Source organism: Meleagris gallopavo, chromosome 9 (genome assembly GCF_905368555.1).
Source record: "Meleagris gallopavo chromosome 9, MGAL_WU_HG_1.1, whole genome shotgun sequence".
Lineage (NCBI taxonomy): Eukaryota > Metazoa > Chordata > Aves > Galliformes > Phasianidae > Meleagris > Meleagris gallopavo.
Genome location: NC_139412.1, coordinates 14,129,670 through 14,153,226, shown reverse-complemented (window position 1 = coordinate 14,153,226; position 23,557 = coordinate 14,129,670). Strand labels below are relative to the sequence as shown.

General features: G+C 46.4%; 1 protein-coding gene across 6 annotated transcripts in view; it reads left to right on the top strand.

The window, feature by feature from the left end:
• The window catches only part of GAB3 (GRB2 associated binding protein 3), a 54,375-nt gene that overhangs the window by 15,194 nt on the left and 15,624 nt on the right, over positions 1-23,557 (top strand). For all 6 annotated transcript variants that reach the window (XR_014884973.1, XR_014884972.1, XM_085230593.1 and 3 more), the window contains exon 2: positions 19,536-19,839. Coding sequence is in view for 4 of the 6 variants with exons in the window: in XM_085230593.1 (XP_085086719.1) it covers positions 19,536-19,839 (304 nt within the window). In the remaining 2 variants the exon portion in view is untranslated. The remainder of the gene's footprint in view (positions 1-19,535; positions 19,840-23,557) is intronic.

The window sequence follows — 23,557 nt, the reverse complement described above, 5'->3', positions numbered from 1 at the left end:
TTACCTGTTCATGGCAATTCACCATTCACCCGAGCCTTTAAATGAAGACTTCTTCAGGGTTAAAGAAGGTTAAAGAAACCAACTAGAAACTTCTTTCTGTAGTGGAATTCAAAGCAAGAGATACAATTGCTGGTAAGAAAACAGCAAATACGTGCAGAGGTGGAAACCACAGAGCTGGAAATCAGGCTTCTGCTAAGCTGGGTCAGATTCTGTGCTTGATTACACTGCATGAATAAATTATTGGAAGGCACAACATCAAGCTTTTCAGAAGTGAGAAAATAATTAAGATTTACTTTTTGCCAAGCAGACCAGAAATGGGCAGAAGAGCGTGACACCATTAGTTTGCCGTGTTACTGGTTTATGAGTGTCTAAAGTTAAAAATATCCTGTTGCTTCCAGCATAAATTGTAAGAGTTTTAAGATTGCGTGAGTTTTCTAAGTATCTTAATCCATTTTGTTTCCCATGTTACCTTTTTAATGATGGTTTGACCTCACAATAAAAAGTAAAACAGTATATGAAAGGTAGGGTAAATGAAAATTGGCAGCAAGCAGTCCTTTATTGATGTGAGAATTAAAAAGTGGCACAAGAATTGCTTCATCTAAACCAACAAGCAGATAGGAAAACCAGAAAAAAATAGTAAGGTTGCTTTTTTCTTTAGTATCTGCTGGAACCCAGCTGATCAAATGTTGCTGCTTTTGGAGCTGCCTGTTGGCAGCAAAGGCTGATCAAAACTCATTGTGTTGTATGCTGTATATACCAAGACCATCAGAAAAATTCTCCCTTGCCTTCTTTGGAAGATTTGTCAGTTTCCTCTGTGACTCAGGGGAAGCAGCTCCCTGGGATTTTGCATTGGCTTCCAACACAGCAAACAAGAAAGTATATTAGCATGTGATTCTTCCAGGGACTTGTAAACCATTATAAAAATTATTTTCTACTTAGAAAAGGCTTTTATATTATCAGTAGTTAAACTTTCTCTCAAGTTCCCGTATGTCCTTGACTCTTACTGCATCTCTTCTCCTGTCCTGTAAAAGCTTCCTACATCCATCAGCACCACAGCCAAACTTGTTCTCCAGAGGCCAACGTTGCAGCCACGTGTACTGCATGGCTGAAGCACCTCCGTGAATTTCTGTTTAAGAGCCCGCTTACTTTTGGCCAGTTTGGCACTTGAGCATCACACATCTTCCTTCTCACCAGCAGGCACTTGACCTCCCAGATGGTTTCACTTGAACTGAATAGTTAGTCTAGGAAGCTGGGGAATAGCCTGGTTCATTGAACCACTATGGCACAGTCCTTACTTGTACACTTCATCCCAGCGAGTCACATTTACAAACTGCTTCTCTGAAAAACAGGGTGAGAAAGAGTCACAAGCAAAGGAGAAGAGTAGGAGTTAATCCCGCATTCGGATCTAAGTTTGTGTCAAGTGTAGGATGCAGTTTAAAATAAGAAGAGATAATAGTTAGGGTTCTGTTGTTTCTTTCCACCTCTTTGAAAAGTCGGCTTTGATAATATTCCTTACCTCTTAAAAAAAAAGCAAATTCCCATGACGGACTTTGCTAAAGTGTTTCATTAGTTAAAATTAACCTTGAAATTAACATAGCATGCTATGTTTTTCACTCTGCATTTATTTCTATTTTATTTTTTCTTGTCTGACCAGAATTGGGTAGCATGCAAATGTCTTCTTGTGGTTTAAGCAAATAAGCCATGAAATCTAAAAATGGAAAGCAGTTACTGCTTTCTGTATACAACCACTGCTTTCAGATGTCTCTTTTGTGTCTGCTACTGCTTGTGTCTATGGCTCCATTTTTACTCAAAAAAATGCATTTTCTGCATTGCTGGGGAGGAGGGATCAAAGGAAGGGATTTCACTGGCCTTGTTTTTTCCTTGAAAGGCAACTCCCACAATATCCCTGCCCTGGCAATCAGCAAGGACCCACCGAATGGCATGAGGATGGACCTGGCCTTTCTCTGCAGAACAGAGAAGATTTGTTATTCAAAATGTCAGCTAGTCTACAGTAGAAAGCTACAAAGGTTTCAAACACAGTACCCATCCCTGAACTCCAACACCCATGGTTTACAGTTTTACAAGTTTTACAGTTGTGCTTCCTGTATGCTGCTCTCGGCACTGTTGCAGCATGTAACACCCCAATGACACCACACAAAACCTGTATTCTCAGCTAGGACCACCCTTCTGGGGACCACGTGCAGGAATTATCTCAGCCTTCACAGGACAAAATTTCCCTCCTCTCTGCAGCATGGCTACCAGACTTTACATTGGTGCTTTTTTGTGAAAGCAGAAGAAAAAAGAAACTTCATTTTATTTTTCCTTTTCCTCTTTAATGTATTAGTTTATTTTTCTCAACTTGGAGTTTTTGGATTGAGTTGAGCTCTGAGTATTTTCAGTTAGGATGAAGCACATGACTTTAAAGCTTCGCTCCTCCACTCCCTCGGTCTGTGCCCTGCTGAAGGGTTTGATAGAGAGTTTTTGTAGAGAATAAATAAACACTAATAAAAAACTGATGACAATTATCTTTGTTTTAAATATATGTTATCCTTTACATTCAGAGTTGTTAGGCATTGAGACACTTGGACATGTCTCCAGAGGCTAGTTCAGTCATTTATACAATTAAAAGTTAAGCATGCTTAAGTTGAAACCACTTTGTTCTTCGTTTGTGATTAAACGTTGCACTTCAGCCTTTGGTTTGCATGCTTGAGGAGTATTTGGTTACTGAGATCTCCTTTATAATAATGATAAAGATCAAAATATGGTAAATTCTGACTCTTAGAGAGAGGGAGAAGTTGAAGAAAAGCAGATTATGGACACAGATGAAGAAAAATGAAGTCACAACATTTATTAGCCTCAAATGAATTTACAGATCGTGTCTGATGATATTCTGGTTGGGGTTGCCTGTTGTTTCAAGGCAGCTGTGCAGGACCTGTCCCATGGGAAGCATCTCCCACAGATGGAGCAAGCATCTGACAGCATCTGCACTGGGCTCAACCTGAGCATCTGCTAGGTGGCTGCGAATTGTACTGATTTGTTGTCTTCATAACTATAGGTAAAAAATAAAAGTGTGATTCAGAGCTTGGCTTCAGCTGACCCATGGGCTGAGCTGCTGTTTGTTTTTGTAATTTCTATAGTTACACTGGAAGCACTCTAGGCTTTAGTTATTTTGACTGCTGAAATCCAGAAATAACTAGTTGGAATAAAAGTGTTAATAGCCTGATGGCTGTGTGAGTCATAGCACAGTGGCCTTTGAGACAAAAGAGAGATTGCTCTGAGCACAGCAGTGGATAAAGCCCTTCCTCTGCACAGCCTGACTGCAGGTCAGATTTAAACTTCCTTACTCAAAGCACAAACAGCTTTTCTATTTGTACATCCCAAGCTCCCATACCCCAAGATCCCTCTCAAATCCAAAGAAACTGAATGGACCACTGCAAGGCCTGCAGAGGCAAACCCTGCCTGGTGCTCATTGCTGCTCCTCAGGGAGATGCTTTCTTCTGTCCGAGGAGAAGTAAGGCATTCCTGTTGGCTTTGCATGGCCTATTTGCCATCCAATGTTGGTCATCCAACATTCAGCCGAGAAAGATTTCCTCATATCTCACACACACATTTGTGTATAGTGCTTGCACGGCTTTCCGTGGTGCCCTGCATTCACTCAAGAAGAGGAAATGTCCACTCAGTTTCAGGACAGTATACCCAACACCTACGTTTCAAATGAATACTATGAAATTGCATTTTTCAGAAAGAAAAAAAAGAAGGTGGTTTAATGGCAGTTGGTTGGAGTCAAGATTCTCACTTCATCTTGCCAGGCATTGAACAGGCTTCAGGTAGTGAAAATGGTGGGGAGGACTTGGACTGCAGCCCGAAGGAGTCAGGCTCAATTCCTCAAAGTATTTCAGTTTAACTGAAGCTAAAAGACTGTTCCTGAACTTGCTGTGAAGAGTGTGAGTACATTTTGGAGCTGGGATCTAAAGTGGGAAAGCAAGTGATTTGGTTATAAATGATCTGGCTTTTTTGGTACCTTCAGGAAACAGGCTGCATCAAAAAACTTTGTTAGGTTGAGTTTGGGAGGTTAAATAGCGTACTTATTCTTTAGGATAAATGAGTATCATATCCTTTGGGATGACTCTCAGGAGAGAGGGACTTTCCTAATGCTTCCAACCATCCTGAAGCCTCAGGGCCAAAATGCTCTAGGGTGTTTGTTTGTTTGCTCCGCACTCAAACTGCTCTTATCTCACATCACTTTTTGTGGGACTCAGCTAGCAAAAACAGTGCCTGTGAACTTCACGCTTCTGCTTCTAGCTCCTGACACAATCGCTGCTTCTTGTGCTCTGTAGATGGAGCAGATCGTGTTGAGTTTTGTTGTTACTATGAAGATACGGTACCATGGGCACAGTTTCCTGCTCTGTGGCCAAGCCAGGAACTGGGTCACGCAGCAAAAGCAAATTGTTGTCTCAGTATGAGAAGATGTGCGTCTTTGGGAACAAGGCATGGGCCAAACTATAGATCTTTCTTTTTTTGCAGACTTTAGGAACTTCAAAAAGAACACATGCAGATATTCAAACACTTCTGCTGACACCTAATTTGCCTACTGTCATAAGAGTACCTTGATGCTGACGGATCACTCAGAGCCGTGGTGCGGGATGCCCATTTGATTTTGTTTCAGAGGACTGAGTGCTTTGTTTGGAAAAGTTAACAAATCCTGCAATGCTTCACCATGGGGAGTGAAACTGCAGGGAAGGGGAGCTGAAGTCTGAAACAAGTCTGAGCAACAGGTGCTCTGTTTGCAGCTTTGTTTTTCTAGGGTAGCAGAGAGCCTGAGTCTTTGGGGAGCTGAGCTGCAGTGTTTTGAATTGAGATCTGTGTTGATTCTTTGGGGAATCCACTGTTGATTTTGGGCTTGTTCGGCTGCTCTCACACCTACACATGGTATTATGTTGTACTGCACCACAGGCTTGCTTCACACACACATACCAAAGCGTGAACAATCATGTATATGCCATTAGTGTGGTCTTTTCAATGGCAAAAGTGATATCGGGTGTAATTGCATATTGGTCCTTAAATAAACAGAGAGGTGTGTCTGCAGTCACCAGCTCAGGCTCTGCTAACAGGCAGGAGGGAAAAACCCACACGTATGAGAAACTCAGAAGAATTTGTTGACATGAATTGTTCTCATGGTACTTGTGAAGATATATGGTGGTTTCTTACCACACAGCAACCAAAAGAATTGGTCAAATTGTTGGAATGAAAGTGAGATGGGAAGGACTAATTACTCAGCCCTCAGATGCCTTTAAATAGTGGGTGAATAGATGCTCTGTGCTGTGACAATCTATCACTCTGCTTTTGACATAAGTGATTGGGGGTAGAAAAGGAGCAGTGCACGCAGCACCATTTATCATGGGCTGCATGTTTTCTTCAGACTGTTGGCACTTGTACTTTTATTTTTATTTTCAGCTGCTTCTCTTAACTAGATTGATGCTTTTGATAGTTTCCCTATATACAGCGTTAGTTGATGATGATGAGTGTTATCACAATTTAAATGAGAAGGTAAAAATCTTTACATTAAATTAGAATGTGTTGATCTCTTCACAACTACCTCAGCCTTCGTGTGGCTTAGTATACAGTAACACGTTTTTTATATTTACATTTTGATATTAGAGAGTTAGCATTTTGCAAAGTGTTTACTCCCTCAATAGGGATTATTTTATGTGATTTGAAACAAGCTGCATTTGAATGAAACTGGAATTCAGTAAAACTGCACAAAAGCATTAAAGCACTTAAGATTAATTATTTATGTGAAATTCCCTACAAATAAGCTAGATGGTTTTTATACAAAGTGCAATCCCTCTTTGATTGCACTACTTTTCTTTGTCTTAAAAAGCAATTTGAATACAAAATTCCAGTTTCTTTTATGCTGTTGTATAGGAGTACGTGTAATGCACAGAACTGTAGTGCTGGCTGAACTGTGAAGTTCACTGCAGCTTCCTTCAGCTCTTTAAGAGAACTACTGCGCACTCCAGCCCAAACCCTGGGCTCGATGCTCCCTTCCATTTTGCTTCCCTTTTGCTTGTCAAGAACAGCTGACTCTGTTATGACTTAACCTCTCTGAAACACTCACTGGGGGAAGGCACAGATACAGCCACCGTTTGGGAAGGGTGGGAAGAGCCCTCACCCAGTAGAACTGTTCAGGGAGCAGACAGAGCTGTGGCCACACCAGACTGCACATGGCATCTTCAGCAAATTCTGCTCAGAGACTGTGGGCCGGAGGAGTGCTAACCTGCTTTTTTCAGCCTAGGATCCTGCCCACCAGGTGAAAGTATGCTCAGCTGTTCAAAGGATTATAAGTAAAGAGCAAAGAACATTCCTACTCCAAATTTCAAAGAGAATCAGAAGCAGCCAGTTGAGTGAGTCACACAGAGAAACTAGTGCACATGACTTGTGCACAGCGATTCTGCCTTCTGATGAGTAAAATACAAGAAACATCTGAAAGTCTTTGTTTAAAATAATGTATTTTCTTAATTTTTGGGGAGGATCCAGTATCTCAGCCAAACAACAAGAGGCCATCTGGGTTAGGCCATGCTTTGTCTCTCCCCGTAATAGCACAGTGTGGGGATAGGACAGCAATGGCAGCATTTGCACTGAAGTTAACTACCAGCTTTTACTTTACCGGCTCTGGCTGGAGCTGGTTGGACTTCTTTACCTGGTAGCAACTGGAGATCTTGCAAGGACCACTGTGAGCTCCAGTGCACTGGCTGTGTTTGCAAAACTAGGTTTCAGTATTTTTGTCTAGCACAAGAGGGTGATGGATGAAGACCGTCAAAGAGTGCCACACAAGGTCTGCACCAAGTCCTTTTTGGATTTCCACTGATGCACAGGTTTACCAGACTGAAGGTATTAGCTTCCATCACTGTTCAAAGAGGAGCTCCAGCCTTCCCCTAGGTGCCCCACAGTGCCAGAACAACAGCACAGCACAGGCCTTGGGCTACTTCACCACCTCAACCACATGCTGAGCTGAACACATCTGACTTGGCAATGCTGCTCATGAAGGCTGCTTTTTAAAGTCAGGGAGGGGTGTAATGGAAAGATGCACAAGGGCTGCTAAAGGTGCAGTGAGAGCAGAGCAGCTCTTTGCCGCAGCCCCAGAAGACCGTGGTAGGGAAAAGCTGGAGGAGGAGGGGAGGCTTGCACAATGCAATTTGCTCACATCATCCCAAAGGATCAATTTTCAAGCCATTATCTACTTTCCCACACGTGCAAGCACATGTACCTCACTGATCTGGGAAGGATTGTGAATTACCACCTGAGAAATAAACATCCCTGTAGGGACACCATTTGCTTTAGGGGTTGTTAATGGCTGCCCAGTCCCCACTGCCCCACCAAGGACAGCACACACTGCTGTCAGCTTATTTTTCACTGAGGCACATCCAGTGTCTTTGGGTCTTTTAAATCTGTCTTCAGCCGAGACACAGAGTGGAGGCCTTCTCCATTCCTAAGCCAGCCCAACAGACACAGCTATCTAGCAAGTCAGTCTAGCCCTCCCCAGCACAATCGCAGGAAGTTATTCCAAGCCTCAGACAAACCCCATTTCTATCTCTGGAAGAGTAAAAGGTCAAAAAACACCAGGCTGTAGCAGTGCCAGCAGCAGTAATCCCAGCAGCCCCAGCGCAGCTGGAGCAAGCTGTGTCCCTGCAGGGCAGGGCTGAGGCACGGCCAGCCTGGGCCTACAGGAGGCCCTGCAGGGGAAGGGGAGTGCAGCCCCCGGGTTGGGGAGCCAGGTCACAGGGGAGCCAGCGTGCTTGCAGGCCCACCCGCCCTGCTGCTGGCTCCCAGCCACCTCCCCACCCGCTGCCAGCAAGAAGCAGCGCAATTAGCACAAGTCCTGATTAGCTCCTTCCCTACGCTCACAGTGTGCTACCAAAACAGGAGGCTTCTGGGGCTCTAGGTCGTTCTCCAGCAGCGGCTGTGTAGTCCCAATCTGTCCAGACCCAGGAAGGCTGTGTTTTGGTCATGGTTGCAGCAGGGACACAAGGAATCTCTTGTCGATCCCTACTGTCCTCACAGGATTTCGGGAATGGCACCTTCTCTCCTAAAGCCCCTTCCCTCCTGTTGTGTTGCTTTCCTTTCTGTTTGGCACTGGCAAACACCCCCAAACACCACAACAACCAGCCAGGGCCTGGTGATGCAGTGCAGCCCCTCTCCCCACACATTCCTTTTTTGCTTGTCCTTCTGTTCTCATTCCTGCTTTTCCAAGTTTCTTGCTGGTTTGGGTCTCCTCAAGCTTTCACTTTAGCTTTCCTTTTGAAACTTCTCACAGTCACCTACTTCTGCTTTGCTGCTAGGACAATAACCCCCAGTACCAGCCCTGTTTAAACACAGCCCTCATCTTTCCTCATGCTGCTGCCTGCAAGTGGCACAGCTGTGCTGCTGCTGAAAGCTGACAGCAAAGGGAGTGTGGGAAACCTTTGGTAGTTGAACCATTTTGCTTGGAGGAGTGGGAGAGTCCAGGCAGGGCAGAGCATGGCCACATGGACTTGTGGACGAGTTCTGCTCTCATTCTTCACTGATCTGGAAGCAGTGGCACCAATGGAACATCAGGAGGTTTTGGTCATCTGCTGCGTGCTTTGAGCAGATCCCAGTGTATAGGGTTGTCTCAGCATTTGTGCTATTCTTCTTCGTGGTTCTTTCCTATGGAGTTAGATGAAACAAAAAGCACTTAAAAACTGAAAATGAGGTTATATGATTTCAAAAATCACAGAGGAACTCTGAGCTTGCCTGAATTTCACTTCAGATCCTGTTTAGCAGTGCAGGTTGACAGCGTCAGCATTAGCATCAGCCGCTCTTAAATTCACTTCCTTCTCAAGCACATGCAAGTGCTGCAGACTGCACACTGGACTGCACATTTTTGGATCTGAGAATTTAAGAGATTTTGTCTGGGTTAGGCAGAAGAGAATGACTTTAAAATCAGTAAGAAGCCAACTGGCAAAGCCTCCCCATCAGAAGACAGAGCTGCTGGAGTTGCAGCCAAGCATGCTTCAGGTGCCTCCTTTTGGGATGGGGGGAAGGAGCACTGTGACAGAGCTGCTGGCACCCAGACCAGCAGCAAGTGGTGCAAAGGCACAAGGCAGCATCCCCATCCTGAGAGCTGGCCGCTGGCCTCTTTTTCTAGGCGTAGTTTGATGTGCATAAACTCATGAAAGAGGGGATAGGGAAGGGATGAGAAAAGAGAGAGAAGCTGCAGAAAAGCAGAAATAAACACTGTAGTTTTGAAAATGACTGTGGAAAAACCCAGCTGGCTCTTTGTCCTCACTTTTGTAACAGTAACATTGATCCTATTTCACCGTCCCACAAGCGCGTTCTTAGTTGATAGTTTACTGTTAAAAAAAAGGGGGGAAGGAGGGGGTCTGGGTAAGCTGCACACCACTGCTGCCTGCCTCCCAGCTTACCAGTTTCCATTTGCTACGGATTTAGCTTTTGGTGCTTAATAGATCAGTGCTCTGACAGGCTGAAAAATGATGGAAAAGGAGCTATTACCCTTCTCCCACATTGCTCATGTTTGAGATACTGTTGAGAACGTTAATTGCACGTTGTTCCTGATAGATCAAGCTGAACTTTCGTTTCTGAAATCTGTTTTCACTCCCAAACCGTTCCACTCTTCGTGGAGTTTGGCAGAGAGCTTCTCTCCTGCTGCGCTCACACAGAGTCTGCATTACAAAATACTGACAACTGCCCGAATGTAACCCCACAGAGAAGGCACCTGCTCAGGAAAACCGGCCCATCCTCTGCAAGCTGCAGCAGGGAGGTTGGAACCCTGTCATGTTAGTGCCATGCTGAATTTTGGCTTTTCACACCACAGGGATGGTCAGGCTGAAGGGCACTGACCTGCTGCCTATGGCCAGGGCCAGGAAGTTGCTTTGGGGCACCGTGGGCTCATGCCTCGTACCTCTGGGTGCTGCTGTGGCACTCAGGCTTCCAGGCAAAGCTGCTGTTTGGCAAGTCTGGGGATTTCCTAGGAATAAATCACAGCACATAGTTGTTTTCAGAGCTGCTGTGATCAGAGTGCAAATCTGCAGCATGAAGGCACTCCAGAATTTGGAGCATTGAGGCGAAAGCATGCAACGTGCCAAATGCGATTGTTTTCCTTTTGCAGCCCGTTATATTCAGAGCTGAGGAAATGATTTAATATTTTTGAACATGTTGTGATTTCATCGCTGGGTTCAGCAAGGGAAGTTTGAGAAGGCATGCAAATTAAGATAAACATTTAATACTCTCTTGGTGCTGGATTTGCCATGCTGCTTTCTGACCGTGTGGCTCAGGAGTTATAAATGAATAGCAGCACAATGCAGAGGTGCTAGCCAAGGGCACAGAGATGTCTTCACAATGAGCCAAGGCTGCAGCGCTAACAGGGGTCTGAGGAAACTTAACTGATCTGCAGCTCACAGCTTGAACGTCCCACATCAGGCGGGGAGAAGAAAAAGGACTGAGAATGAGCGATGCAGGTTGGGAACAGTGCCAGCTCTGGAGCACCTCGCATCGTGTGTTGATGTGAGGCTGGAAGAGAGCAAAGCAGCACAGTGAGAAAAAATGTGTGGGTCTGCAGAATTTCACAGGCAGCACCGTCGTCCCGCTGCAGAGCAAAGAAATGTGCAGCTCGCCCCAAAGCATGGGAAGTTTATCCGATGACTGGATACTGCGGCTGACTGGAGCCAGCTGACTCGGTGAGGCATACCTTGAGCTGTTGAGGTGCAAGCCCGCAGCATCGCCCTGCACAGCCTGTTTGTTGGGAGGAGACATGGGACGCAGCAGCAACAGAAGAACTCCGACAGCTCCAAGAGGATTCTTAAACAAACAAAAGAAAACCTGGCACGGGAAGCTCTGTTTATATTTTTCCTAACATTTATGGATTTTAAAATAAAAAATGATGGGCAGGAGATGTTGTGTGTTATGAGCCATATGAGTGATGACCATTTTTCCACAAAGTAAGGAGAAAGAAAAAAATAATTCTAAAAATGTCTAAAAACCAGCTCAGTCTCCTGTGAAATGTAAAGCTGAGAAGATTAATTTAGAAGAGCTTTTAAAGAAGGAAAACCAGTTCTTAAAACACACCGCTGCCTAGCAGAATACTGAAGGGTAAACTAGCAATGCAGTTGATGGCAAGGCAGCTGAAAACAGCAGAACTGCAATCAAAATAGATGTCTAAACTCCCTAGCACTGGCTTTCTAATACTGTACTTTGAAATGAGCAATCGGGTGAAAACCCAGCTGTCCTCCTTCAGTGCTGTGCGGCTCAGCCTGGCCCAGCTCAGCGCCCACACACCCACAGCAAAAGAGCTCACCCCATGCATTTCAGCCCCATGTGTATCAGTTGGTTTCACCCACACACTTAGCATACCCTTAAGTACAATTATGATTTTTACTACAGTGTGAGGCAGATAGCACCCAGCAGTAGGAGGGCCTCTCTTGCCGTGATACAGAAGACATTTGCAGTCCAGCTGCAGAAAAGCTAGGACTGGGGGCAGCTGGTGTGTAACACGCAAACCCCAGGTTAGACCCACGAGGAGTGAGTTCAGTGTCTGATGTAACTGATAGAAAGGCTGCTCATCGGTCCGAGACAGATCTTCTTTATTCAGATAATTCCTTCAGCTCGTGTTTCCATTTTTGGGAATCTCTCAATTTCTCAGTGCTTCCTGTCAAGAGGAGGACCTGGCCCTCTCCAAGCAAGTGGGAACTTTGCCATTTACTTCAATAGAGTCTAAATGTCATCTCAAAGGCCAGTGGCTCCCACGGGAAGGACTGCAAGCCAGCACATAGATCCTAGCAGAGATCTCCAGTGTCTGCACAACAGGGAGTGCATCAATCTACTGGGAACTAGTGCTCCTCGCTCAACAGGGTCCAGAACTCTTCTGGGCACTGGTGGTTACTGCTGTGATGTTGGACCTCTCTCTTTTTCTATTTATCTCCATCCATGTCTACAGAAAGGTTGGTTCTTGTTTCCAGCGCTCTTGGCCTGCTCCCCAAAACGAGCCCTCCCATGCATGTGGCTTCCTCCTCGCTCTGCTGCTGCCTCCTTCACTCTTCCTTTCTCCAGGCAATTCTGGGAGAGAAACAGAGTGCAAATGTCAAAACCTTTGCAGCATGAAGTGGGGAGTTTGATGTGGGTACACAAACAGAGGGCCGAGATCTGGCCCACGGTGGATGTGGGGATGTGTCTGACACCAGCCCATCCCTGCACTGAGCCATGCTGTCATCGTCGGGCAGAAGTGTCGCAGCATAAACATCTGTGGCTTTCTTTCTGATCATGCCAGCCACTCTGGTTTTCTTCATTAGATCCAGCAGGGTGTTGTTAAAGAGTTGAGTTACCAAAAAAAAACCACCAAAAAATGGTGTTGTGGTCCCCTACTAAAAGAGTCACTTTGCCCAATTTCCTGTTTATGTTCCTTCTCTTCAGAGCCGTAGCATCATGTGAGCTCAGACAGTTATAGATAGGCTGCATGACTGTTGCTGACCTCACACCACATGTTCAGTTAACAAGGTGAAATAGCAAAATTTGTTCTGTTTGTGTAAAAATACTGAGAAAACTGCCAGTTCTCAGTAGAAGAGAGGGTCTCCAGATAGCCAGAGGCAGGGTGCAATCTCCAGGCTTGAGGAACCTGCAGCTCCTTCTGGGCTCTAACTGCTTTGCACTTCTGTATTTACATTGTGCTGGTGACTTACAAGGAAGGGGATTATCCCCAAATCGAATTTTTCTTTCTTTAGCAGGGGAGTTTTGGAGCTCTTCCATAAAAGCTATTAGTTTAGCAAATTTGCTCAAAATTTGTTCAAACTTCAGTCTCTTCACTGTATATATTCTGCTATGTTTGCTTCCAAAAATAACCAGAAAGTCCTTTGACTTGAGTATCTTCAGCCATCCAGCAGATGATGGTACTCCCTGAATAACCTGCGGGCAGCCTTACTGGTAGTAAGATCTCAAGGATCCACGCAGAGCCTTGTAAAAATCCTTTCAGATTAAGCAAGAGTTTTGGATTAAAGCCTTTCCAAGAACTTGAACTTACCTCTAGGCAAGATGCTATCTTATTACTGTGGTGGTATTAAAGAATTTATTACAAACAAGTCAGAAAGATCTGAAAGGCTTCCAGGCTTTTACATAAGTTTTACACAGGTAGTTTTCATGCAGCTGTAGGAATCCCTGCTGTGCTGCATGAGGTTTCAGTGGCCTCTTTCTTGCTGACAGAAAATGAAGTTTTGATGTTAAACCCAGGAGGGCCTGTGGAAATATGTTGGTTTCTCCTTTCTCCCTGTTCTTAACTCATTTCTGCAAAAAGCTCAGCCCTACGCATCATGAGAAACCAGGATTCTGCTTTGCAGCTGGTGAAGGAGTGGCAGTAAGCCAGAGCAGTGGGTTGCTACCCGCTGCCCTCTGCCATATCACACGGGTAAATAAGGATTTCGGAAGGAATAGCTGCACCACAGACTGCCCAAAGGCAAACAACACACAGGTGTGAGCACACAGCTCCAATGTGCAAACAGGCGTGCTGAGCATCAGGAGCACAGCGTGGCTCTGGGAGCAGGTGTACCCATAGCAGGTGAACTGGTCAATGCATATGTGCTGTGTAACAACCCTGTACCAGTTGTCAAGTGCTTCAGGACTCAAGGTGAAAGAAAGCACTCTAGAAATTCAAGCTGTGTTCAGGATGATAATAATAATGTCATTTTAGATTCTGCACATAAGAGTGCTGTGAAGGAACCTGGAACTAAAACTCTTGGCTGGCTGGTGAGGCTGTAAACATCCTTGTGTGAAGGGCCCAGCCTGTGAGTCTTCACTGTCAGGGAGCTTAACTGCCTGTAGAAATGGAGCAACAGCCAGGAGGTGTCATCTGGGGGGAGGTGAGGAAGGATGAGTGCTTTGCCGAGCCTGCCCTTGGGAAGGAAGAAGCGTGCCCCAGGCGAGAGGAGGGCCTTGGTGGGAAAAGATGCTTCAGTGTCTTTAAACCAAGCGTAATCGTTCTGGGGCTGTCTCCTATTGCTGGGATGTCTCCTCTGAACCACAACCTGCCTGACATCTCTGTCAGATGTGAAAAACAGACAAAATGAGAAGGTGGGGAGAGCACAGGGATCATGGTAGGACAGGGTGTGACTGCTGTGCACAGGCAGGGGCAGGGCACAGGGCAGGCTGCCTTTGGCTCTGGCTAGCCCCTCATAGGGCCATCAAGACAAGTGGTTGGCTGCTGAGAGTGATGGCAGCCCAGGCACAGTCCCACCTGTAGACACAGACACCTCTTCTAAAAGCCCATGAGACTGTCTTCCTTGCCACGTTGATCCCAGTGAAACACAGACGGACACATTGATGGAATTACTTTCTGTATTTATGAGTGGCGTCATTTTGAATTTTGCTTTCAGAACTTGTTTTCTTATCTTCTACAAGGTTTCTAAGAACTTAAACCTCCCAAGATTCAAGGTCACTATGCCTTGGACCCTCTGAACCCAACTGGACCCATTTGCTTTACAAAGAATCTGCATGTTTATCAAACAGCAGTGACTCATTCTATTGCAGATGTTTCCATATGTAGAACACCATAAATATCATGGATTGGGATGTGGAGCAGGCAGTGGGAATATGTGTAGATTAGCAGGCAACATTTGAGTCTGGGTCTTTTTCTTCGTTATTTCAATGTTTGTCATTTTTTCTACACAAACCGCAGGCTCCTTTTTATGAGAAACAGCAACAAAGGAAAGCTCCCTGGTTCTAAAGGACGTCACTGTCGATGCTTTATTACGAAGCTTTCACTGTACTTACACTGCAGGAAATTTTTAGGTTTGCATTTTTAGTCAATGAATGTATCTGTACCACCTTGCAAGGAAGAAGGTATTTCCCCTTACACTTCACACCTGGGGCATCTCCTCTGAGGAGAGCTCATGCTGCCTTTCCTGAAATAAGATTCATTTAGAGTCATAGTGAAACTACCACAAGCAGATAGACAAGTGACTCAGTAAGTGAGTCACGACTTAGCAGATAGAAATAGAGTGTTAGACGGTAGTCTGTCCCAAAATCATTGCATTATGGTCCAAATTGCATTACCAACCTGTGCTGAGAGCTGCTGCGAGTCCAGCTCTCAAAGACATGGCTTGCCACAGCCAAGAAGGGACCAGCCTTTGGGAGCATCGCCAGTGGCCAGCTAATGGAGAAAAACTGCTGCAGAAAATGTCTCTCTGCTCTAGAGGTCACATTAGTGCTGCACACTGATGGAGACAGAGGAACATCCCAAAGGAGGAGTATTCCTCACTGAAATTGAATATATATTGATTTTTCTTTCCCAGCCATAAACTATGAGTTTCAGTCTCTCACTGCTGAAGAAGGTGGTAACTTCGGAGCAGAAAATAGGAGGAAACAGCAAGCAAGGGAGACAAAACCCAAGCTGAGCCCGCGGGTGATGGGCAGTGAGCTCTGCTGTCCTCAGCAAAGGGGCACGCGGGCGGTCTCATTAAGGAGATTTATTATGCAGAGCTGATGGGATCTGCCGCCTAACAGCCAGGACTGAAATAGCAAAGCCGTCGCTCCAGCTGGGGAAAGGCTGGGCGGTTTAAGAGGTCTTCTTCATCTCAGATTTCCGCAAGCGAGCTAATTGCCCAGCAGGACAGGCAGACAGTCTTTGCTCCTGTGAAGTCTGGCAGGAGGAGCTCCCAGCGGCATCCTGGGCTCCTGGAGCACGAGGATTCTGCGGTGAGCTGGTTTGTCCCTTCCTGGTACTCTGCCCTGTAGGTGGGCAGCTCCAACCCTGCTGTTCACAAGGCTGTCCATATATGAATTTTGACTTCCTCTTTGAAATCATTTATAGGAAATGATACCAAGTTCCACCTCTTTTTTTTTTTTCCCTTAAAATAAGACAACTAAAAATAATTCTTTGAAATCTTCTGTCCCAAATGCTGGCACTGCTGCAGGACAGTCACCCCATGGTTTTGCTGGCGGCCATCCCCAGGGATACCCTGTGGTTTGGCCTCAGAGGGTGTGTGGCTCAAAGCCAGCCCTGCTGTCCTGCTCACCACTGAGCCCTTGGCCTTTTTTCCACTGGACCTCCCCGTGGGACCGCACACTACCAGCACGTGGCTGCTGCTCATCCTGCTGCCCTCGTCATCCCTGGCTTTGCTCTGTTCAGTAAAGATTATCCTCATGGGGGAGTCATGAGCATTAACTTAGCTGGTAAAGAACATCAAGGTTTTCGGCTATTTTGTGTTTTGTTATTACAACCAGAAAAAAAATCAAAAACTCACAGGACACATAATATTTCAGGCCAGTTTACCTTGTGCAGCTTATACGTGCTCAGACACCGGTTATCTCACACAAACACATGCTCCCTGGCAGGAGGTAAGCAGCCTTGGCCGAAGCCCTCCTGTGCTGGCTCCCAGCTCCCACTGTCCCCTGTTTACCAGCTGGCTGTTGGTAAAAACCTCGCAGGTTTGCTTGTGGCCCGTTTTATCTGGCACTGCCTCCAGCACTCCTGCACAGCAGCTGCCCACGTGCAGCAGCAGCCCGTGTTCAGCTTCATACTGGAGACACCAGGGTGTGTAGACAGCTACCGCTTTCTTAAAATTCCTCCCAAAATGAAACAGAGCTACTCCTCTCCCCTCTAGAAGCAGCTCTGCCACATCTGAAGTGAGAAATTCAGAAGTATAAAGAAAACACTGCTAGTCTGTGCTGACCCGAGCCACAGGCTGGCACCCAACCAGCGCCGCCGCGAGCTCCGGCTTCCTTTTGGCACCGAACTCCCACTTATGAAGGGCAAATGAAAATTGTTCTGGATTGGCACTGGCTCTTGTCTGATTACAGCTGTGCTGTTCTGATACAGCCTTCTCACAAACAGCACTGCCCAGGATGGAGGAGCACAGCCGTGGTGCGGGGCAGCCCCAGCTGGGCTGAGGGATGAGGATGAGGAGGAAGGCTCATGCTGCTCCACACCATGTCCTGCTCCATGGGACAGGTCACAGCAAAGAACTAGGCCAGGCAGCACCTAGATAAGAAAAAATGGTTTGAAGCACAGATTTGGCAAGTAGAACTTGGTGAAAGCTTCAGGATGGAAATGAGCTATTTTGGAGAAGAGAGTGGTAGGACTAAGAATGTAAAATAGAGTAAGAAGTGGAAGAGATGGTGCCCACTCTGCAGTGAGGGATTCATCAGTTTCTGTTGGTTTTGTTCCCTTAGCAGCAGGTAAGGAGCAGCCCCCAGCAAAGTCCTCATTAGCTCACCCTCCCCGTGCACCCACACTGATTTTGTTATTTCCACACAACCCTATCCTCTGACCACATGTGATAACCAGTTTCGCACACAGCATCAGTGCCGCTCTCCTCCCCCAGCAGGGTGAGCACCAGTAGGCCCCCACTTCCACTCACTGCTCCCGTCATCCTGCTCAGGCTGTCTGCCTGCAGGGAGCAGGACATCAGGCCGCCCTTTGGCTTGCACAATGTGCAGCTCTGGCTTTTGGCTCTCCTACTGGTTGCCCAGGTTCTTCTGAATCCTACAGGCCTTTAGACTCACTACATCTTCCTCCAAAGGTTCCTCTTCTTGTTGGTTAGGGGTGAGAATGTGCTAGGAGAGCTGACCTGTCTGTCCCAGTGCATCTGCAGGATGTGCATGAAGCATGCATGGTGCTTGGACTGAGGGTGGTGGAGGTGTGAACTCCATCTGGGACTGCAGAAAGCAAGATGCCTGCTGAGCTGTGCCCCACTGTTGGAATTAGCTACTCAAGGAAGCATTTTCTCTGTAAACACTTCTTTCTTTGCTTCCATTTCTTTTGGTTTTGCGTGGGGGAACATTTTTTTTTTCTTGGCTCCCATACAATTCCTCAGGCAACTTGGGTAATGATCAGTAATCTGATGTTACCTAGCTATTTCCAGCAGAGACTAAATCCCTTTCAAACCTGGTCAGGTCATAAATTTGCTTTGTTCAATACTTTGCACTTCAATTCTGCTTTGTGTCTGTTCCAATACAACCTCTCCTTTGAGAGCCACTCCTCTCTAGGCTGCTGTGCACTCATTCAGCCTTGCAAGAGCTCTAAATACTGCAGCCTCTGGTCCCTGGATGATATTTTTGATTCCTCTTTTGCTTTCAAAATAGATTAAAGAACTGTCGAGTAGATATATTTATAGATGAAATATTGTGTGAGTATGAAAACACTGAAAAGCTTTGCCCTGCAAGAAAGCTTCTTGAGTAGAGAAAAAAACAACCACTTTTTCTTGACTAATGGCTATTTTTTGTTGATTGTTTTCACCATCGCTGTATCCACAGGAACTGTAGGTGAAATGTGTAATGCTGATCCCTGAGTGTCCCAGTAAGAACTTGTACATGTTAGTGAAAACATCCTGAAATGAGCTGTTTTGCATCAAGGCCAGATGGTTGGATCTGACAGTTTAAAAATGGTCACTCTGAAAAACAAGTGTGAATTTGAACCTAAGCTATTGCTCAGGTCTGTGCTGTGATGAGTCGCTTTGCAGTGAGCACATGAATAACACTCAGGCAGGGAGGTGGTCCTGGCTGTTCAGATGTTTCTTTGTAGAACTTGTAACTACTGCAGCAATTAGAGCAGCCAGGGGCTGGCTGGTGCCTGCACACCTGAACAGCATGTGAGCCCCTTCACCCCCATGGAGCCAGAGGCCCCAGTGCCATTTGTGTGCAGTTGGATGAGGGGGAAGCTCCTCCAGCACCTTGTTTCAGCTTTCCTCTGCAGAGCTGAGCTCAGGGTGGATTCCTTCTGGCCCTTGAAGTAAGCGTGTTGGTGACAGCTCTAATCAACACAGGGACACTTATAGTGCTGATGAGCTAAAACAGCTGCTGCAAAAGTGGGGAATGCTATTTTGTTCCTAGAAACTTGCATGTGGCCTAATGAAGTGATGCAGCATCTTTGTCCTCCCAGAGCTTCATTTAAGCCTGTACAGGATCCTTCAGCCATAGCAGCTAAGGAGGCACTGGTGCTGACAGGGCTTGGTTCAGATTGTCACTGGAAGCAGCATCTGTGTAAGCAGGTGTTGTTCTGCACTGTTTGGGAGGTTCTTGTTTAACTTCTTAGCAGTGCAGCTCCCTAAGGTTAGTTCTGGGCTTCCAGATATAGCTGACAGCTCATTAACAGGTTTTTACTGCCCATGGAAACCAGCAGGTCACCTGGAGACCTCACTTTGGGCAGGAGATCTTTGTTGCCAGGTGTTAGGTTATATGCTACAGCATGCAGGGTGGACCCAGATGTTTTCATTTCACAGAGGGAAATGCATTATCTCTTCCTGGTTCACCCACGGCAGCTACAGGCAGGTGAAGCATCAGAGGAGCTGCACCATGCTGGCAGGCCGAGGGGGAGAGGAGGGAGAAGCCTTGTTCCTCATGGCCTCCCACCTGACAGCCCTCTGCCTCCTACCACAAACACAAGCTGATAGTAAGCACTTTGGATGGAAGTCACACTTCAGCCAGCTTAGTAAAACAGTCCTAAAATCTGAGAGAAAAACAGGCACATGTGCGATTGCTGTGTTACGCTAACGGGGCCCTGTCTGTGCTGCCCGCAGGCCTGGCGGAAGCGCTGGTTCGTGCTGCGCAGAGGGCGCATGAGTGGGAACCCAGACGTGCTGGAGTACTACAGGAACAGCCACTCCAAGAAGCCCATCCGCATCATCGATCTCAATGAGTGCGAGGTGCTGAAGCACTCGGGGCCCAATTTCATCAAGAAGGAGTTCCAGAACAACTTCGTCTTCATTGTGAGAACCACCTACCGCACCTTCTACCTGGTGGCCAAAACTGAGGAGGAGATGCAAATCTGGGTGCGCAACATCAGCCAGATCTGCAACTTCGGGCATTTAGAAGATGGTACAGGTAGGATCATGCTCATCTTGGGGGCTGGAGGATGTCGTGGGTTTGGGCTCTTCCATAGCATTGCTTGGGGCAAAAGGACAGGTAGACCGTGGAGCAGCTCTGAGGTGGTGCTAGACCCTGATTTGAAGATTATCGGGGATCTGGCTTCTGCTGGGTGGAAATAATAGCTGGTCACTTGGTCTCACATCGGTGAAGCAATTTCTGCTAGAATAAACATCAGGCCTTTAATAAGAAAAGGTACTGTTTATGTGAAAAGCTGACTGTTATCTTCTGGGGCCGTTTATTTCATTACATGTCCCACATTTATTTAGTTTGGCTTAATGCAAGACACCTGTTCCTGGAAAGTGTCCTGCAAAACTTGCGTTTTCTCAAGCTTTGTTAGATGTGGAAAGTGCACGGATTTTGGTGCATATATACACATAGCTCAGTATTTTTGTCATTGATTTATCTTTGCCTATTAATGAGAAGAAAGATAAAGCAAAGGCAGAGGACAGAAGAGCACTGGGAGAATATGCCTAGACTGAAGAGATGGTCCTTCTGTGCAGCGCGAAGCCAGCCTGTTCTGCCAGGCCTGTGCCTGTGTGTAGGCAGTAGGGTGAGTTTCTTGGAAAGGTTCCAGGAGTTAACCACTCCAAGATAGATCTAGCCAGTAATTAAAGCCGGGACCTGTGTCATCATTAACCTGCCTTTCAAACGAGAAATCTGGGCTCAGATAACAACAATCTGTCTTTCCCTTGACATTTCCAAGGGGCAGATACAGCAGCAATTTGAGAGCTTTGTAGGAAGTGAGTCACAATAAAGTCCTTTGCTGTGACAAAAGCTAGCAGAAGAGCAAAAAGGGTGGTGATGGAGAGACCTGGCCCCATCCAAGATAACTCAAAGGGCAGCAATATATTTAGGGGTGTCACAGCATGACTGGGCAGACTGTCCTGCCCTGGTCCATGTGCTAATCCTGGTGATTGCAATTGCTACATGGGCATACCACTACCTGGTAGCAAGAGGAAGCAAAAGGTAATGAGATGTTTTGTTTTAACCTGTTCCAGTTCCTGGCCTTCTTTAATGCCTTTTTCAGTAGCTCATTCTGAGGGGAAATGAGAGTGGGAAGAGCTCTGCAGTGTTCCTGTTATAAACTGATGTCTGCTGTCTTTGCATTAATCTTAGAGACCTCTAGGAAATCTTCTTGTGCCATTAGAACTTGCAAATTTGAGCTGGTGGCCTTTTCTGATCGCAGTCAATAGTCCTTCTAAGCTTGAGGGTAACCAAGGACCAATAAGGAATCCACTTCCTACTCATCTGCCCTTGTTGAAACTAAGATGTTGCTCTTGTGTTGCTGCTTTTGCTGCAATATTATGTGGGTTATAATTTTTACTGATTAGTCTGAAATGATGTCAAGTCTTCTCGTGCAAAATAAAGAAAACAAATGTATTTCTTCATCTCTCAAACATGCATTCAGACTTCTGGCACAGCACTGAGGATATGCACAGGGAGATATGATCTGTGGCAGGGGAGCTAAGACTGTATCTGGAATAGATGTATTTTTGCTGGAAAACTTTATTGTTATTCTGGTAGAGCATAACATTCCCTGCACAATGGTTGCACGTGGGCAGTACTGGCAATATCACACAGTATTATTTCTCTCCCAGCGAAGACCACCAGTGTAGTTGTTGATGAACCAAAAGTGACAGCCTTTGCTCTGGCAGGCTGGAAAGCTGGCATCCTTCCTTTCTGCTCTGTTCCTCGAGGCAAATATCCCCCACAGTGCAGAACATTTGCTTGGGTCATTATAAAGTATGGCATCTGAACCTGCAGCCGGCATCACAGACAGTGCAAACAAAGCTTCCAGGCATGCACCTCCATATCTCTAATGGCAAACACTTAATTTATCCTGCAGTTCCTGTTGATGTGGTTGGGTCTGGGGTGTGTTCGAGTCAGGCCACGGGGCACATTCATATCCTATTTCTGCCCTCTGATTTAAGTCTGCATAGTTCCACAGGTTGCACAGTACTTCTCAAATAGATAATTGCTCCTTTTTTTTGGGGGGGAGCACCTAAATCCCCCAAGAGGCTGTAGGTTCAAACAAATTACCCTTAAAAATTAGCATAAGAAGAGAAAAGTTCTATTAAATGCCATATACCTTTTTAACATGAATGCTACTGTTACAAAAAATAATAGTCCCGAAAATGAATCATCAAAAGAAAGACACATCCATTGCAGGAAATTTTAATAAGCTGTTCAGTGTATTAAAATGACTCTCAAAGCCAATATTATATTATGAAATCAATCACTCTCAATCCTCTCACCTTTCTCAAAATCTGCTCTGAGACTGACTCTGAGGCCAGTCCCAAACCTAATGCTTTCTCTGCTTAATGCACAGAGCGTAGCAGGGTGTGGGCAGTGACTCAGCCCCACGCACCACCCAGTTCTCAGCCCTTCCAGCAGCAGAAAAGCAGGACTCAGAGTCAGGCCTTCTTCACCAGTGATCTTTAGTTTGGCATTTAAGCAGCCAGACCCAGACCAAAGCTATCAAAACCTCTGCTGACCCCATCAGGAAAATATTTTAGTCAACATGAGCCGGTGGAGAGGAAGCATGAGCCCCAGCAGCTGTCAGGAAGCACCTGGGCAGGCAGCAGGCACCCAGGCCAGCAGCCGCCCTCACCCACAGCACTGCTGGATGCGATGTGAGGCTGGCACCATCTCTGGGAGGCACTGCAGGAGGAGAAGCCACCACTTCATGGTTTGGAATGAGATGAGGTGGCCAGGGTACTCCATGACTACCTGACATCTCATGCACATACTGAAACTGGTGGATGCAACGCAATATAGCAGCTTCTGATGGGAGAAAGTTGGTTTTCATTTCATTATCATTAGGAAGCCATCCTTTAAAGACTATAGCTGTGCATAAAGTGCTCCCCGGGGCCACACCTTGGCAGGCAGCTCCTAAGCCCAAGAAGGACATTTTGTTTTGGATTTCCTTTTCATTTTTTCCATGGGCTTCAGGTATTGCTCTACAGCCCATGTGAATGCCTTGCCTCCTTCTCTGTGCAGTCCTTATGATCCCTCCTCATCTCCAGTTGCTCTGCCTTCTCTGACAGCAGCCAGGACCACACTGGGGCCTCATGTCCAGTCAGCACATCCCCTGAAGCAATTTGTTATCCCATGTTCCCCTGGGCTGCTGGTGCTTGGATGCTGGCATTTCTGCTCCTCCACCCAATCCACTGCTCCCTCACCTCTCTATGGCTCTGGTCACTCTTGCTTGCACCAATGTTTGCACATAGCTGGGACCTTCTTCCTTCCTGCTCCTCTCTGATGGTTTCTTTGCTTCTTTTCAACCTTGCCAGGACAGGGGGCTAGTTTGACTCACTAGTACTTTGCTGAAGCCACTCTGGGGACTTCTCAACCAGCCAAGGCAGCGTGCTGGCAGCATTGGAAACCAGAAGCTCTGTTCCCCAAAGGATCATGCTCTCCTTTCAGAAATGCTTTCCCCTTAAGGTCACGCTTTATTTCCCCCCTCTACTCCCGTACAAAACAAGCAGGGCAGTGCCTGGCTCTTGAGTGGAGTCAAAGGGAAGTGTGACTGCTCCTCCCAGCCTCCTCTGTGGGAGGAAATCCCTCCCAGTGCTCCTCAAGGCTGCTCTTTCATGTCAGCCATTGCAGCATTTCCACCTCCATGCAGCCTGGTGTGGGGGATGCTGCACACAGGGACCCCCTGCTTTCACTG